General features: G+C 43.7%; 1 protein-coding gene across 1 annotated transcript in view; it reads left to right on the top strand.

Moving 5' to 3' along the window:
• MMP16 (matrix metallopeptidase 16) overlaps positions 1 to 18,515 on the top strand; it is a 274,400-nt gene that overhangs the window by 159,628 nt on the left and 96,257 nt on the right. Inside the window, exon 4 of the mRNA XM_015415474.1 lies at positions 4,330 to 4,634. Coding sequence (XP_015270960.1) covers positions 4,330 to 4,634 — 305 coding nt within the window. The remainder of the gene's footprint in view (positions 1 to 4,329; positions 4,635 to 18,515) is intronic.

The raw sequence follows: 18,515 nt of genomic DNA, 5'->3' as shown, positions 1-18,515 counted from the left end.
TTGTTCCCAAGACCTGATGAACAGTGTGAGAGAGGCTGCGGTCACACACACTAAATAATCCACTTTCAATCCATTTTCAGTACACTTTCCAACTGGATTTTACTGTGTGAACTGGCAACATCCATTTGGAAAGTGCATAGAAAGTAGATTGAAAGTGGATTATTTAATGTATGTGACCGCAGCCAGAGATTCACACTTTTATCTTTAATGAGGAAAAGTTCCCTACAGTTTCCCTGGAGACTAAAAACAGAATAGATTTTTTTAAAAGTCCCATAGATTCATATTTGTGCGATCCTGAGATTCGGGGATCCCAGAAGAAACACATTGGCGTGTTGCTACAGAGACAAGAAAGATAACAACCCCTTTAAAATGATAGTTCTTTTGTGCTGAAAGAATTTTTTGTTAGTTTTTCAGTATACCAAGGGCTACCTTGAGGGCTCCTTTTTATTATTGTTGGTTTATCTGAATAAGAAGGACACAGTTGCAATTTTCTGCAGCTCAAAAGGTTCTGGTTCTCACCTTTAAAGTCCTAAATGGACTGGGACCTTCATATCTACAGGACCATCTCTCCTTATGTGTCCCCCCAAGAACACTTTGTTCTCATGTGGTATGCTGGTGATGCCTGGCCCACAGATAGCTCAACTGTTCTCAGCAAGGGCTAGAGCTTTTTCAATAGTGCCCTCTGCCTGGTGGAACTCTCTGCCAGATGACATCCAGTCCCTGTGGGATCTCTCTAAATATCATAGGGCCTATAAGGCAGAGTTGTTCCACTAGGCTTTCTATTGAGGTCAGTCTTCTACCACCTAGTAGTAGTGCCACCTGTTTTTTTGACAGCAGTCTGGGGTGTTGCTTGTTGGGTGCCAAGTGATCATGTTTTATTCTGATGCTGAGCTAGGATGCTATTTTATGGATTGAAATTTAATGTTTTGTAAGTATGTTTTATCTCTGTGTATAGATTGTTTTATCCAGTGTTGTAAGCCACCTTGAGCCCTGTGACCTAGAGGTGGTGGAAAGTGCCATCAAGTCACAGCTGACATAGGGTGACCCAATGGGGTTTTCAAAGCAAAAGACATTCAGAGGTGGTTGGCCATTGCCTGCCTCCATATCATGACCCTGGTATTCCTTGGTGGTCTTTCATCCAAATATTGACCAGAACTGGCTCTTCCTAGCTTCCGAGATCTGATGAGTTTGGACTAGCCTGGGCTGTCCAGGTCAGGTGTTGATCCAGAGGAGGGGCAGGTTATAAGTGAGAAACAACAACAAAAAAGAAAAAAAATATGAGTGATATTCTCAAAACTACTTTTCGTGTGCTATAAAAGATCAATTCACTGCCACAGGAAGTGGTGGGTGCTACAAGCATGGACGGCTTCAAAAGGGAATTAGATAAGCATATGGAGCAGAGGTCCATCAGTGGCTATTAGCCACAAGGTATAGCTAGGGGCTCTGGGGCAAGTGATGCTCTGTCTTCTTGGTGCTTGGGGGGGGTCAACAGTGGGAGGGCTTCTAATGTCCTGGCCCCACTGCTGGACCTCCTGATGGCACTGGTATTTCTGGCCACTGTGTGACACAGAGTGTTGGACTGGATGGGCCTTTGGCCTGATCCAACATTGGCGTCTCTTATGTTCTTATGTTCTTATCAAACAAATCTTAATCAGGACAAAGCCAGAGGAATCTGTTCATCCATATCCAAAAGATATATTTCCTCTAGTACCATTGTATTACCTTATTCCAGTCTTATATTGGAAACAGAGTCTTTTCCTGTGCATGGAGTTCAGGAAGAAAAAAACTTTTAAGACTAATCAGATTTTTAATAATCAATATGAGAGGACACAATGCATATTCATGAGGAGGTGTTGATAAAATTACAGAGACTTCCTTTAGAACAATGGAAGAAGGTGGAGGTATACTGGGTTGCTTCTATGATAGGGGAGGAAGAGGGAAGAGGAGGAAATTACTTGGCAAGTTATCTGTTGGTGAAGGGGTGGATCTGAAAAAGGAGCAGGATGAGGTTTGTGTATGTATGCTGTCTGTTAACACTGACAAAGTATATTTATCTGTTTGACAAGAGTGACTCACAAATGAACTTTTCCTTATTCTGGCCACCCCCAGTTTCTAGGGAACCAACCAATTTGAGACTCATGATGGTATAAATGAGCTAAGCGTTCACTTTAAAGGTGAAGGGTGACATACTGGTGAACACTTCTAGGTTCTTAAAATGATCTTTGCAGTTACCAAAGATATGGCATTGTAAGATTATTTTGGTATTTTAGGATAACCCCATGTTGTATCTTTCCTGGCCAGGTGGCCATGGCATTTCCCTGTTCATTGACACTACTTCTGTCACAACAACTACCTGACTGATGTTGGGCTCAGGAACATACTTGAATTGTGGACCCTGAATGGAGTCTGTCCTCACACTGTAAAATCTGGATTCATTCAATTTACAGAGATAGGATGTGGATTCTATTGCTTATGCAACTGCCCATCAATGTAGAAAGTCTGCTGATTGGTTTTCTCCTTAATTTATAAAAGGTTTTACAGTTTTTTTTATCTTGATCTTCTGGTTTTATCAACATTATGTTTGTTTAAATTCATATCTCAACTTCTTTTGTATTCACAACAGTTCCCAACATAGCAACCAATATGTGTTAAAAAAAAAAAAGATTTAGGGTACCTCTCAGACACTGGTGGAAGGAATGTGTGCCGGCATTAGGTGTGTGCAGGGGGCGGGGTGTTGACTGATGTTTTTCAGTTTGGGTCTATAGGACCTGGGGGAAAAAATGGGGATTCCCCCAAAAATCCCAGATCCCAATATGGCACAATATTCAGATCCAGCATTTTTTTGGAAATCCCCCCCAAATTTGGATCCAGTAGATCTGAAAAGAAAAATTGTTGTTGTTCAGTCGCACAGTCGAGTCCGACTCTTCGCGACCCCATGGACCAGCTCCTGCCAGGCCCTCCTGTCTTCCGCCGTCCTCTGAAGTTTGCTCAATTTCATGTTCGTTGCATCTATGACACTGTCTAACCATCTCATCCTTTGCCGTCCCCGTCTTCTTTGACCTTCAATCTTTCCCAGCATCAGGATCTTCTCCAGTGAGTGCTCCCTTCTCATTAGGTGGCCAAAGTATTTGAGCTTCAGTTTCATTATCTGGCCTTCCAGGGAACAGTCAGGGTTGAAAAATACTGGTTTAAAAAAAGCCAGTGCAAAGCCGTGCTGGCAGGGAGCCCTGGGCCGCAGGAGAAGCCAGCTCAAGACAAGCCAGAGAGAACAGTCTGCTCCCCGCCAGCACAGCTGATCCTTAAACTTTAAAGGGGCTGCAGTAGAAGTTGGACACACAGCTGAGAAGCAGGAGCAATCGGCTCCTGGCTCTCTGCTGTTTTTGGAACTACCCAGTAATTCCGGAATATATCTGGGATTGTTTTGGGATATTTTTTTTTTAATTTCCCCAAGGGAACCCAGATACATTTGGGAGGCCAGAGTAAATTTTCAGCTTGGGTAGATCCAAACGCACACCCCTGGCCTGCATGCTTATATCACTTCTGGATGCTCTAGCATTTCAAAAACTCTATAGGCTTTATACACCAGGACCTGCCCCTCCCATTCCTCTTGGATGTTTTATTGTTTATGTTTATATAAATATATATATGCCTGCTTTTGTTCCTATTCAGGAAAGATGACTGTGTTTTAAGGCAGTGGTTCCTGTAAGAATATAGGTGGTTCAAACTTGTTATATAAAAAAGGCTTTTTTTCCAGAATGTTGTATTTTATTAGACAGTTTTGTGTACTCAGCAAGTTAACATTGAAAACTAACCTTAAAAGGAAATGGATAGCTCCATGGTCATTAGAAGTTACTTGTTTAGGCTGATTTCCATGCTTTCTTTAGTAATTCTTGGGTGGGTTCATCATTTGATGTTAGTCTGTTGTTAATTGTAACCAATAAGATATTGTATCATTTTAAGAGAAAACGTTCACAACTGTTTGATCACAATGAACTTCAGTCACTTAGTTGAATTAATTGTAATTTCAGCCCAAGATGAAAACAGCCAGTAGCTGATTTATTTCTGTTTTCCTGCTGTTTAGCATGGTTTTATATGGCCTCTTTACCCTGATCTGAAGAAAAAGGATTATTATGCTGCTGTTGATCAAATAAATAATTCAAAATTAGATCTAGCACAGAAGGCTGCTTAGATGTGACAATTGTTTACTTTTTTTTTTAAAGTAGAGTCCTCGCTTTAGGAATATTAGTTCTTGCTACCTCAAAAAAGGTAGTTTCAGAATAAAGAATTATTCTGCTGATCAGCTTGTTATCTTTTTGTTTTTGTTTACAGCATAAAGAACGTCACTCCAAAAGTAGGAGATGCTGAAACCCGTAAAGCCATTCGCCGTGCCTTTGATGTGTGGCAGAATGTAACCCCTCTGACATTTGAGGAAGTTCCTTACATTGAACTAGAGAATGGCAAGAGGGATGTGGATATTACAATCATTTTTGCATCAGGTTTCCACGGAGACAGCTCTCCCTTTGATGGGGAGGGAGGATTTTTGGCCCATGCTTATTTTCCTGGGCCGGGTATTGGGGGAGACACACATTTTGACTCAGATGAACCATGGACCTTGGGAAACCCTAATCATGATGGTAAGAACAAATTGCTATTTAAACACTTGTATACTATATAAACAGGACTGTAGGATGGCTACGTATTTTTGTGTGGCACCTGGAAGTAATTATAACTATTGTATTTTTCAAATGAAGCATCACTTAAGTTTCATGTAAAACGTAGTAAATAGCAGAATGATCAGGAAGCTTCTGCCCCAACTTCTTTTCGGATAAATTCAATTATTTTTATTTACTTCATTTGTACCTCACCTTTCTCCCCAGTGGCCACCCAAAGTGGCTTACACCATTCTCCGTTCACTGTTCCTACTTCCAAGTGTAAAGTAACATTATACCACTTTATGAAAATAGATATTTTGTTACTGGGGAGAGTCTGTTTATTTTTGAAAATCACCTTTACCAGTACAGTTGGTAAAACAATGCTGTTGACAGGATACCTGGGAATAAATTCCTTATTATTTACTGATCATGGTAATAATGGAATTCTTTTAGAATTTTACCCTTTCCTCCTCCTCCTCCTTCTCCTCCTCCTCTTCTTCTTCTTCTTCCTCCATATTTGATAACTGTGGTGCTGGAAATGTATGGCCATGTTCCACTGGTGATTAATAAGGGCCATGGTAGATAATTGCCTAACCAGTGGGACAGCTGCTGAAAGCAGTCTGTTTAGGGTTGCCAACCTCTGGGTGTAGCTGGAAATCTCCCAGAATTGCAACTGATCTCCAGACTATAGACATCAGTTCTCCTAGAGAAAACGGCTGTTTTGGAGGGTGAACCCTGTGGAGTTAAAGCTCTCCCTTCCCCTCACCCCACCATCCCCAGGCTCCATCCCCAAATCTCCAGGAATTTTCCAACCTGGAGCTGGCAACCCTAGGCGAGTTGGAGGCCGACAGACTGTAAGCACTCTTCCTGTAGTCCAGTGGTGTGTGTGTGTTTCAGAATAGGGCTCCCAATTAAGTGGACTTTGCTGAAAGAGTTGCAACAAAGCCACAATGGAAAGTTGGGGGTATGTAAGTGTCTCCTAGTTGTAGTGATGGAAAGTGTTGTCAGATCACAGCTGACATGGCAACCTTGTGAGGTTTTCAAGGCAAGAGATGTTCAGAGGTGGTGTACCATTGCCTGCCTCCATGTTATGACCCTGGTATTCCTTGGAGGTCTCCCATCCAAGTACTAGTCAGGGCTGACCTTGCTTAGCTTCTGAGATCTGATGAGACTGGGCTAGCCTGGGCCATCCAGTTAACACAAAACATCTCACACAGGCTTATATATGCCTCTAGGGTTCTTCTAAGGTGTTATTGTCCGTACAGCAGCTGCTCAATTGTGGCTCCCCCACAGACAGAAGCAATGGAGGAATGTGTATTTATTTGTAGAATTTATGAGTCATCTGTCAGAAAACACTCAACATGATGTACAGCTATACATAAAAAAAACATTTTAAAACAGTGCAAATATAAAATAAGCCAGGAATAACACAAAAAAACAAATACCATTTAAGACACAACTACTGTTGCTGTGAAAGCAGGTTAAAATAAGTGGTGAGTAGCCTTATGGGGCCTAGGAAAGTTATTCCATCACTGCACTGTCTCCAAAAGACCCAAGTTCTGCTTTGGATCATGCTAACCTCTTTATACCTGAAGCAAGAGCCCCTCTGAAGACTGCTGCTCATTCTGGTGGTGACTCAGCCTCAGGCACCCTAAACGCAACTTGTGTAGAGGCTGCCTTGATGTTGAGCAGGGGTCTTTTTGTAGAAAAAGAGCTGCAGGAGCTCATTAGCATATGGTATGCTAATGAGCTACTAGGCCCCGTGACATCACCGGAAGTGATGTCAGAAGGGGAAGCAAAAGGGGGGGAGGCATCTTCAAAAGCCTCCCCTCCCCTTCCCCAGCTGGCCTGGGGGGGGGGGGAGAAGGTTGGGCCACAGAAGGGAAGGAAAGAGAGAGAGTAGACAGAAGGAAAGAAAGAGGAAAAGAGAGAGGAGGAAAGAAGGAAGGAAAGAGGGAATAAAAAGAGAGAAGGAAAGATGGAAAGAAAGAGAAGGAAAGAAGGAGGGAAAGAAAGAGAGGGAAGGGAAGAAGGAGGGAAAGGAGGAAAAAAGAGGAGAGAAGAAAGCAGGAAAGAAATAAATAAAGAGAAGGGAAGAAGGAGGGAAAAAGAAAAGGGAGAGAAAGAAAGGATGGAATGAAAGAAAGAGAGAAGGAAAGGAGGAAAAGAGGAAGGAAGAGAAAGGAAAGGAGGGAAAGAAAAGGAAAGGAGGGAAAGATGGCAAAGAGATGGAGGAAGGGCGGGAGGGAGGCTCTCTCACCACCCCCCAGCAAGCCCCCACCACCCCACCCCCACGGATCCCTTACTTACTGCTTTGGCAGGGGCCAGTGAAGCCGGCGGCAGGGCTCTCCAGGCCTCCCCCGAGCTGCAGCGTTTCTGTGCAGGCCTGGGGGATCTGGTGGCGGCGGGGCTCTCTGGGTATCCCCTGGCTGCAGTGCTTCTGCGCAGGCCTGGGGGACTTGGCGGCGGGGCTCTCCGGGCATTCTCCCAGCCACAGCGCTTCTGTGTGAGGTCGGGGGACACGGGGGCAGTGCTCTCTGGGCCTCCCCCGAGCTGCAGCACTTTTGCATAGGCCTGGGGGACCCGGCGGCGGCGCTCTCCGGCTTCCCCCGGCCGCAGCACAGTCTTTCACATATGTTGTTCTTTTATCTTGTATGTTTGTTTACATAAAGATATGATGGGGAATTTCACATTACCCTTTTTAAGCTGTTTTTAAGCCATTATTGTACCGTCTTGGAGTAAACCGGTACAAGGCTGCCATTTCACATAGCCTTCCCAGCTGGCAACCTGAAAACCCATCACCTTCACCTGACTCTCAGTGGGCCTGGAAGGGTTAGCAACATCTGTCACACCAATCACTGATGCCCTGATTTCCCACCAAAGCCTGCTGTCCAATGAGGTACTTGTTTCCAGGTGGCAGATATAGCCATCTCATGTATCCCAGTGGAGTCCAGGCATTCCAATAGGGTTACTGTTTTGGGGTTGTGTTATAGCACTATAGCAGTATAGCACTCTAAAACAAACGTTTAAAAAAAGAATGGAGATAGCCCCCGCGGGCAGAAAAGGGTGGGAAAACAAAGCGGTGCCATAGGAAGCACTACGGGGCATTTTAAACAGCACCACATAGTGCTTCAGAAACGGTATAGAAAAGTGAAGGTCGCTTGGAAGCAGTTTGCAGGTAAAACAGTTCAGAAATGCTTCCTTAACGGGAAATAAGCATTTCTGTCTGAAAGTGAAAATATATTCTGGTAGGGAACCGTTACTAAAACGGTTCTGTCTGAAATGTCAGACCAGAAACCATTAGGGGGAAACCGTTAGGGTTTTAGGACTGTTTTAACTGTTATTTATTTATGTGTCTTATTTTTATGTAAACCGCCCTGAGCTGGCCTTGGCTGGGAGAGTGGGGTATAAATTTGATAAATAAATAAATAGGATTAGGTTCAGGCATTAATGTTTTAATAACTGGTGCTGGCATTTGGGAGGGGGGATTCTTAACCAGATGTTGCATTTTAAAAGTATGCTTACAAGGTCATGCAGGTGTCATGTCTTTCTGCTTAACCGCACTGCTGCTGTTGAATATATATACACCATCAACGGTTTCACCATTGCTGTTGCTGCTGCCATTTCCTTTGCCAAATGCATGATTATTCTCTTCCTTTTCCTGACTACTTCCTGGTGACCAGCCCAGACCTCCTGCCAAAAACTGAGCAAGGAGAGACGGGGTTGGGGAGGTGGAGATAGGCTTGCCAAGTCCCCCCCCCAAAGTCCCCCGCCAAGTCCCACCGCTGGCGGATCAGGCCCCGGGGGGGAACCCCACCCCCATAGTATGCAACGTGCACGTCACCCAGAAGTGACGCGACCACGCCAGGCATGCTGGGGGCAAGGCCACAGTCATCCGAGGGAAAACTCTATGGTTTTCCCTTGGATTGTCGTGGCCCCGCCCCCAGCGTGCCTAGCATGGCCGCGTCACTTCCGGGTGACTGGGTTGCGGCGCGCGCGCTCTGGGAACAAGCCGGGAGCCCCCCGCTCCAGCAGCAGGTAAGACTTGGCAACCCTAGGTGGAGAGATAAGTGGTGACTGAACATCTCTCGGAATTACAACCCATCTCTAGACTATAGAGTAAATGGCTTCTTTTGAGGATGGACTTTATACCCTGCTGAGATCCTTGCCTTCCCCAAACCTGCCCTCCCAAGACTCCACTCTCAAATATCCAGGAATTGCCAAACCCTGAGTTGGCAACCATAGATGAATGAGACATGGGCTGCCCCTGCCCCAATTATGGCAGGGGGAGTGAGAAGAAGATGGTGATGATGGCAGAGGAGGAGGCTATTCTTGGGTAAGGTGGCACCGGCAGTGGAGCTTCACCTTGCTGGAAAGTTTACCCTCCACCATCACTGCTGTCCTCGTCTCACCCCCTCCCATTCTTGTGCAGCCCATATGCTGTCTTCCCTTCTTCTCTGCTCCCTTCTCCCTTCCCCAGTCCCTTCTCTCCTGACCCAGCCTAATGCACCCTGTCACAGAAAGACCTGAGCAATTTGCTGTGGGGTTGGTGAGAAAGGGAAGAAAATAGGTTGCTTGGAAAAGGAAACAATAATTCACTTCCTTGGCTGCTAACGGATGCTATCCATGCATTTGACAGGTCTAGGTTTAAACAAATGAAGTTTGTGCTTGGAACATGCCAAGTTTGTTTAGATCCTTAGCTGAATAATTATCAGAGATGGCTAATATCTGTTAATTTTAATGTCTGCAAAGGAGAAGAAATATTTTATAGACAGGCATTAAATGGTTCCTCGACAGGAAGGGGCTAGCAATGCAATCCTATGCAGAGCTATTCCAGTCTAAGCCACTGATTTCACTGGGCTTTGAGTGGAGTAACACCACATTTCAGTAATCTAAGAACCTGAACAGGAAAAAGTATTTTGGATAGAATAGAGCTACCTGATAGGGTGGGGCATAAATCCCAAAATAAATAAATAAAAATAAAATAAAAATAAATACATAAATTGAAGACCTGAACTGGGAAGACAAACACAGTGAAATGTCCTCCCAAGGTGCTTTTTTTCTTTGATCTGTTCTGTGCAAATATACTGTTTCAAATATTTATGGAAATAACTTTTACATTCAAGACAGTACTCTAAAGCCAAAGAATGTTGAATCAGCATTCAGCCTGGTACGTGGGCACCTCTGGTGCTACTGTGCCAGCAGCAGTCCTAGCACCTCCTGACGAGAATGAACCTGCAATGCAGTATATAAAAATCTGCAGACACCACTGCTACTATATGTCAAGATTTTCAAGGAGTAATGGTGCTTTCAAGATGGGTAGCAAGTGGCTGTACCAATTAGGGTTGCCAAGTCTGGCGTTGCACCGCAGTGGGGGACTCCCGGCTGGCAGCTGGAGCGCGCGTGCGCCGCACGCACATCACCCGGAAGTGACGTGATGACGCCGGACACACTGGGGGCGGGGCCACAACCATTCGAGGGAATGACCATGGCCCCGCCCCCAGGGGACTTGGCAAGCCTAGTACCAGTCCTGCTATATGTAAAGTTTTGTTTGTTTTGTTAGAAAATGCATATGCTGCCTCTTCAGAGACCTGCTTGAGGCAGCTCACGACATAAAATAAGGTAAAATCCTAATGTATACACACACACACACACACACAGACAGAATTACAAAAATCAAAATAAGCAATTAAAACCCAGAGCATAAAACAGCATTTTTTTAAAAAAGAATAAAACATTTAGCAGCCTGTGTAATCTTTCCAGGCTACAAACAGATTGTAAAAGCATTCCAAAAGATCAAGTTCCTAGTTAATTGTCTAGTAAAAAGAATAGTTCTGCTCTGCCTGTCCAGCCACCATTATTAATGTTGGTAGCTGGTCATGTATATATAATTTAATGCAGAGGTCATTTCGAGGGGGAACGCGGGGGAACGCAGTTCCCCCGGGTGAGGTGCAGGGGGCGGGGCACATGATGAAGCCCCGCCCCTGCTTCCGGCCGCCCCGCTTCCAGCCCTCATTCAGCCAGGAGGAGGCAGGAGAAGAGGGAGGGTAAGTTGCTTCCTCCCTGCCTCTCCCCACCCCTGCCTGCCTGGGGCCAGGGAGGGCCTTGGCGGGGCTTCCTCGCACTCCCGCTGGCCTTGCAGGTCCACCGCCGGGCCCCTGATGTCAGGGGGTGTGGCATATGCTAATGAGTTATGCTAATGAGTTTCCCTAGCTCTTTTTCTACGAAATGACCCCTGATTTAATGACATAACAGCAAAATATCTGATGGTAGATTTACACATTAGATTTGATGTAGGCATTTCATTTTCCACTTTGAAATATATGTGTTAATGTTTTTTACTTCAATGCTGCTATTCTACTAGGGTAACATCATCACTATACCCGCACAACTATACAAACTCTCCATATGAAATGAATTCGATTTGGTGAAGCATGAGCAGAAAGGAAAACATATTTAGCATTGATCTACTAGCACAAGCAATAGTGTAAGTTCTAATGCAACTTGTAGCACTAATTACAGTATTGAACCAATTAAATAATACTTAGTGTTATATCTCGTGTATGCAAAAAAGAAAGTTCGGATCCAATTTTAACTTGGCACAAGTTACCTGCAAGGTTTATTTTTAGTGGTTTCTCCTTGAAGATAGCTATTATGCATGTAGAAATGCTCTGCAGGATTTAATCTAGCTCCCCCAGGATATAAGCAGGGCCAGCCCAGCCACCAAGCAAACCTAGGCAATTGCCTTGGCTGCCACATTTTGAGGGCCCCAAAAAGGTGAGAGAAGCCCCCTCTTTACTGTGTGCCTTTCTTCTGGAGGCCAAAAAAAAGCCACCACCCTCCCACCCTCCATCTTTCCCTTTTCCCTCCTAGCTCTGCCCAAGTACCATCTACCCACCGTCACCACCCAACAGCCCCAGCTGGAAGACCCAGCTGGGAGAGCAGCACAGGGTGGGGCTGGAGCTGTCTGGGCCACTGCCGCTAGCAGCTGCTGTAGCTGGACCCAGAAGGGAAAGCAGCCACAGGACAAAAGAAACCTTGGGAGTCAGATTATTGTTTTCCTGTCACTCATCCTGGATACCAGCTGACTTCTATCAGGTATTCTGTGTGCAAGACTAAAGTGTATTGTTAGTGTGCATTTCAAGTAACATTTTTACAAAGCACATCACATTAAAACTGTATGGAAAATATAAACAGTCCGATAATACAAAGATTATACGATTCATCAATATATTTAAATCAATAAAAATGGATTTAGCCTTACCACTTTGTGCCAGTGCTGTTCACAAATGTACTAAATATGTAGTATAGCATTTAGTTTTTCAGTAATATAGTTTTCTGTTTAATTAAACATAATTCTGTACCTAGAAGATAATTATAAACAGCACTCCAGTAACAAAGGTTAATCTCCCTCTGTGTGTTTGTGTGTGTGTGTGTGTGTGTAGGCATTTTCTATTTCTTTTAAAAGGAGATGCCATCAGATTGCATTTTAATCTTTGAGCATTGGCTTCTAAGTATGCCCTGATCAAGGTTACAAACATGTTTCCTACCCCAGTTTGTCTTTTCATGAAGAAGGGCTTGACAACAGAAACTCAATTACATCATATTTTATTAATAAGTAATAAATATGTCAATTAGCTGTGTGTCTCTTCCTGTTCACTAAGGAATCTGATTAGTAGAATGCAGGTCAGCTTATATAAGGCTGTATGGATCAATCAAGTACTTTCAGCCCTAGAATACCCATACAATATACATATCCAACATACATATCTCCGAAGACTAATGCTCCTTTAAATAGGTCCATCTACCACTTATGCTTTTATCTTCCAACCTGAGTTTTTCTACACAAAACCATTTTCTTTTTTAAAAAATTGCCATCACAGGTCACTACTAGTCATAGCAGTCCACTGGACAGAAATAGTTTTAAAAGGCTGGTTTCGATGCTCGCCATGGCGGTTGTTTCCCCCCGGACCTCCGGGAGGCAACCGCCAGAGCCTGTGGCAGGGAGGGGGTGCGATTGTACACATCTCCTGCAAAGCTCTTGTGGTGGGCTCCAGGTCATGGGGCGCTAGAAGGCTTCCCCCTCCGGTGACTCTGCCGGCAAGGGGGGCCATTCCTGCCCCGATGGTCCTGCTATGGAGCTTCCTGATGGAACTAGAAGCGTACACCAGATCAAGCGCCGGGTGATCAAGCGACTGGCATTTTAAGGGAATTGAGAATCATGCTGCCATTGAACTGTGAGTCAAGTTTAAATGAGAACATCGAAAAAAGCCGGAAGCCACCCTGCGGAAAGCAAGGGGAGAGGGGACTCTCCCCCGATAAGACAAACATAAGCGAAATTTACTGTTTAAGCAGGGGGGCGGGCTCGGCAGGCTTTTGAAGTGAAAAAGACCAAAATAAAGGACTTTTAAGAACTTACCAAGCACACTGGAGAACTTAAGAGACTGTGATAACTTTCGCTGAAAAGTAAGCAATCCCTCAAAAATGGCACCTCCAACAAAGAAAGAGGAGAAAGAAAAGATAGCAAAAGCTAAGTTTGCCAGAAGTGCTAGCCCAGTGAGTGTTGTGCCCAGACAGGAAACAACGTCAGACCTCCAAAGGATATTAAATGAAGCACTACGCCCTCTGCTGGAACAGATGACAGCAATAAATCGGAAAATTGATGCACAACAATCTCAAATGAATGAGACTGTCAAAAAAAACCGATCAAATTGAGAAGGAATTTAAAGAAGCTGATACCAACACCAAAAAGCTACAGAAACAAATGCAGGCAATGGAGAAGAAGCGTCAAACAGGTGAGTCTCAACTGCTACAGCTGCAAATGGAAAGGGCAAGCTATGTCCTAAGATTTCAAGGGTTTCCTGAGGAAAAAGGGGAGAATCTCATACAGATAATGTGTGAAGCCCTGAGGCAAATGGCAGATATTAAAGCTGAAACTCTGCAAAGCGATATTGATACAGTCTCCAGATCGTATACAGAATTTATATGGAAAAATAATCTGCCTGGAGAAGTGATGGTGAGATTCTCCAGAAGAAACGTGAGAGATCAAATCCTCAAAGTGGCTAATAGAGTTACCCTGAAAATTAAGGGCAAAGAGATAAAAGTCTTAAAAGATATTCCATTTGAAATAAGGAGGAAAAGACACAAATATAAAGACTTGGTTTTATTTCTACAAAAGAAACAAATTGCCTACAGATGGATTTTGACTGAAGGAGTCATCTTCAAGTTTGTGAATGGGAAAGAGAAAATTGACACTGTGGAAAAGGCAAGAGAATTTTTGCATCTTCATAGTCGCCCAGCAGATGTGGAAGAAGAGGGAGAAAACGACAGCTCCAAGGAGGGTAGCGGAGATGGAGCGGGGTCATCTTCTGGCGAAGAATCAGACTCAAATTTGAGAGCGGCTGCCCTAAAACCAGGCTACGAATTGAGGAAGAAAAAGGACAAAAAATAAGTTATCATAATCTGAAACTCTAAAAAATGATGGCGAAGAATCAGACTCAAATTTGAGAGCAGCTGCCCTAAAACCAGGCTACGAATTGAGAAAGAAAAAGGACAAAAAAAGTTATCATAATCTGAAGCTCTAAAAAACGATCAAATTATGATTTCTTAGGCTCTTTATGAAGTCATAGTAGACAATGCGTTAATTGAAATTAATAGTTTAATAGAAGTTTGCTGAACATGTTCAATGGGTATTCAGCTACATAAGCATGTAGTTGTTTTTAAAGCAGTTTGAATGACACCCACTCTTGGGTTTTTAGAGGTTTCTTTTCTTTATCCCATAGTTTGTAGACCCTTTCCTATTTTTTCATGTAGTGTTTAGTTATAGAAAATGCAATAAAAAAATCCCCTTTGGGGGGCCAAAAAGAAAAGAAAAGAAATTGTTTTAAAAGGTGTTTGGTGTGGGAAAGAATCCCTGCTCCCAAAGAGCCCCACGACATCTGATGTGCCCGGTGGGATGACATCACCCAAAGGACGCTCTAGCATTTGGCTAAAAAACTCTGGTGACCATAGAGCTTTTGGCCAAATGCTAGAGCATCCCCTGCATGATGTGCACAGCATGATGCCACCACTTCTGGGTGATGTCATCGCAGTGCATACACCAGAAGATCCAGGGGAGCAGGTTGGAGCCCGCCCCCCAGCAGAAGGTAAGGACACATGAGTCTGTTGGTGTTGCATTTAGTTTGCCCCCAATTCCACCTGTGTTTCTTTCTTCAGACCCTACATCTTCTTTAATATTTCATGAATTGATGCAGTCAAACCAGTTCCCCTAGATGAATTGGAAGATTCAGAGGGCAGACTTTAGGAGAACCAGAAGTCATAGAGTCCACCAAGTCAGCCTCAGTAGGATAAGTATTCTATAACTGTGGTACCATGACCAAGGAAGCCCTGTTCCTGGATGCCACTTGACTCATTTCAGTTAGTGGGGGAAACTAGAGAAGGGATTCTGAGGCAAATCTTTAAGGAATGGTGCAGGTTCATAGAGGAGCAGTCAGTTCTTTAGATATCCTTGGCCCAGAAAATTTAAGGATTTATATAGGGTATATATCTGGGTTGGGAAATTCCTAGATATTTGGGGGTAAAGCTTGGGCAAGGTGGGGTGTGGGGAGGGGAGGGACCTCACTGGATATAATGCCATAGAGTCCACCTTCCAGAGAAGCCATTTTCTCTAGAAAACTGATCTGTGTAGTATGTAAATCAGTTGTGAAGTTGGAGAGATCTCTGGTCCCCATCTGGAGGTTGGCAGCCCTAGAACGTTCAGGACAAATCCAACATTTTGCACTGTGCTAAGAAACAGCCTGCAAGGTAATATAATTCTTGTAGGACATCAGTTGTACATTTACTGTGGTGTGTTGCAGCATTTTGAATAAATTGCATTTTCAGTGGCCACTTCATATAGAGTACACTGCAGTAGTCTGGCTTCCCAGTCTTCCCCCCTAACTGAAATGGAGCAGTGTCTGGGCTTACTCATTGCCCCATATGTTTGCCAGTCCCTTTCTTCCCTTTTCTTCTTTCCTTCCAGTGTCTTTCTCCTTTCACAACAGGTTCTGAAATTCAAAGTCAATAGGTCTTGTGAGGACTCTTATACTTTACCAAAACACACAGTGAAGCAAAATGTGTAACTCAGTTAAAGCCATGAGTCATTCTGAAGAGTCTGTTAAAGTTTTTTTTTTCTGTTAAAGTTCATTGTGGTTTCTGTGTGATGAAGTACAGACATTGTGTACTCTACTATCACTAGAAATATCTGATAAAACAATGGAGAACTTTAGTGACAGATTGTTTAGGAGCTAAATTGAACTCCAGAGTGTCAAGAGGATTAGCTGGCTGAATGATTGTTCTTCTTCTCATGTTCCTCTGGCCTACAGGAGGCTGAGAGGAGGCAACAGCTTGATTATTTAGCAAAAATGCAAATCACTAACCCCCTTGAAAAGTACTAGGCTCATTTTCCACAGTATATTGCTCTGCTAATGAAGGCAATTTGAATTCTGTGTTTCTCAAAAGAGATGAACAACTTCTTGGAGTGCTCAGTAAAACCTTATTATATGTGGGTTTCCCCCCATAAATCTTCTCGAAGTTACTCATGCTTTTAAAGCATTTGAATTAGTTCCCAAACAACCAGGGGAATAAAGTTTTGTTAGGAGACAAAAACCTAAGATGAAAGAAATGCGGTGAAACTTACTTGAAATAGATTCTATTTGTATTTTTTTTTAATCTGCCCCATTTTAAGAGCTCATTATTAGCAACATTTTAACATGCAAACTATTAAACTATCCCAGGATATCCAAAGTTCCTAACCATCAAGAACCATCTCAGATAAAAATCCGGTCAAAGATCTGAGGGCTGTTCAAGGAGGACTGGTAATATGAAGTTCAAGGGGGATTGGTAATTTTGTTGTTAGATAAACATCCTCTTCTTGCTAACAAAGTTTTAGTCCATAAAAGTGATCCCCACACATTTTACTTCATATCTACACTAGCAATCTGGTAAAATCATCCTCGTCATTTGGCTGGAAGGTACAGATGATACTGTATACTACTGTAGAGGGGAGAGAAAGTACCTCAGGTTGTTTTGATCATCTTTATGTGCTCGATGTGCACTTCTGCTTGTTTTCTCCCTTTTTCTCTAGCCTCATAAACGTTTACCTGTTCCTTCACCCCACTGTTCTTGGTATGTGTCCTTTCCCACCCCACTCTATCTGTTTAGACTGCTTTTTTGGAACTGACTTTTTTCTTGGCATTTTTGACATCAGCCTGACAGCCAAGGATGCGACCAACTCCATTAAAATAGTTCCCACCGCCTGCTGTTCTGAGGCCCCTTTTGTATGTCCACAATAAACCTGTTCCAGATGGTGGAAGGAGTAGGGGGGAAAGACAGCTGCACCTCCATAATTTTCAGGCACAAAAGTATGAAAGCAAATTGACCTAAAAATAAACATGATTTGGTTCTTTTTGTGTGTGTAACTTATATTTTGATCTCATTTTGAATTAAAAAAATTAAAACCAGAACATTCATGTCAAACTAAAATCAGCTAATGCACATTTCTACATCTATGATATCAATTAGGTAAAGGTAAAGGTTCCCTTGCTCGAAAGCCAGTCGAATCCGACTCTAGGGTTGCGGTGCTCATCTCCGTTTCAAAGCCGAAGAGCCAGCGCTGTCCGAAGATGTTTCCGTGGTCATGTGGCCGGCATGACTAAACACCAAGGTGCACGGAACGCTGTTAACTTCCCACCGAAGTGGTACCTATTTATCTACTTGCAATTTCTTGCTTTCGAACTGCTAGGTTGGCAGGAGCTGGAACTAGAGATGGGAGCTCATTCCATCATGCGGCACCCGGGTCTCAAACTGCTGAACTACTGACCTTCCACAGCCTGCAGTTCAGCATCTTAACCACTTGAGCCACCGCAGCTCCTATGATATCAATTACATAGCTAGTTTACGCAAGTATACATATAACCAGCATGGAGACACCTGGTGTGTTGTAGTGGTCAGAGCCTAGGATTTGGAAGACCCTGGTTCAAATACCAACTGCCACAATACCTGTTGTGTTGCTTGCAAAAATTTTGCCATAGAGTTTTTGCAAATCCTAGAACACCCCGTGACACCACTTCCACTTTTCACCAGAAGTGACATCAGCATACCACAGTAATGTCAGCACTTGAGTCCCTGACCCCTAATTTCTCCCAGGGTTTGTTGGCTGTGGTCTGGCAATCCTACATGAAAGTTTATTTGGTATCTTTGGGCCAGTTACACATTCTTGGCCTATCCTACCTCACAGAGTTGTTGTGAGGATAAATTGGAGGAGTAAATGATGCAAGCTACTTTGGATCTTCACTGAGGAAGGGTACGAATGAAGTAAATAAGTACATAAAATAATAAATAGCAATCATAATCCTAGATTCAGGTGGGTAATAGAAGCAATAGAACAAAATTTGAGTCCAGTGGCACCTTTAAGACCAACAAAGTTTAATTCTGGGTATAAGCTCTTGTGATATCTGAAGAAGTGCACATGTGCACGAAAGCATGTACCAAGAATTAAAGTTTGTTGGTCTTAAAGGTGCCACTGGACTCAAACTTTGTTCAATCATAATCCTATAATTCAAGTAGTAGTTGAAAAATGCCATCATTCTCTGACATAAAACCTGTTAAAAATGACAATTTCTACCAATACTAATAGTATCCAAGAGGGGGACCTGCGATACTCATGGGGGGGAGAAGAGCTCTGTCTCCTCCATCCCCCCCCCGCTCAATCTCCTCGAGGCGGCGGCGGCGGCGAGGCCGGTCCTCCCCCCCGCCCGGCTCCGAGGCACAAGCGGCGGCGGAGAGGCCGGTCCTTTCCCCCCCCTTTGCCGGGCGCGGTGGCGG

The sequence above is a fragment of the Gekko japonicus genome, unplaced genomic scaffold (genome assembly GCF_001447785.1).
Source record: "Gekko japonicus isolate JY-2015 unplaced genomic scaffold, Gekko_japonicus_V1.1 scaffold1427, whole genome shotgun sequence".
NCBI classification, from domain to species: Eukaryota; Metazoa; Chordata; class Lepidosauria; order Squamata; family Gekkonidae; genus Gekko; species Gekko japonicus.
Note: the sequence above shows the minus strand (reverse complement) of the source record. Positions and strands in the feature narration are given on the sequence as shown.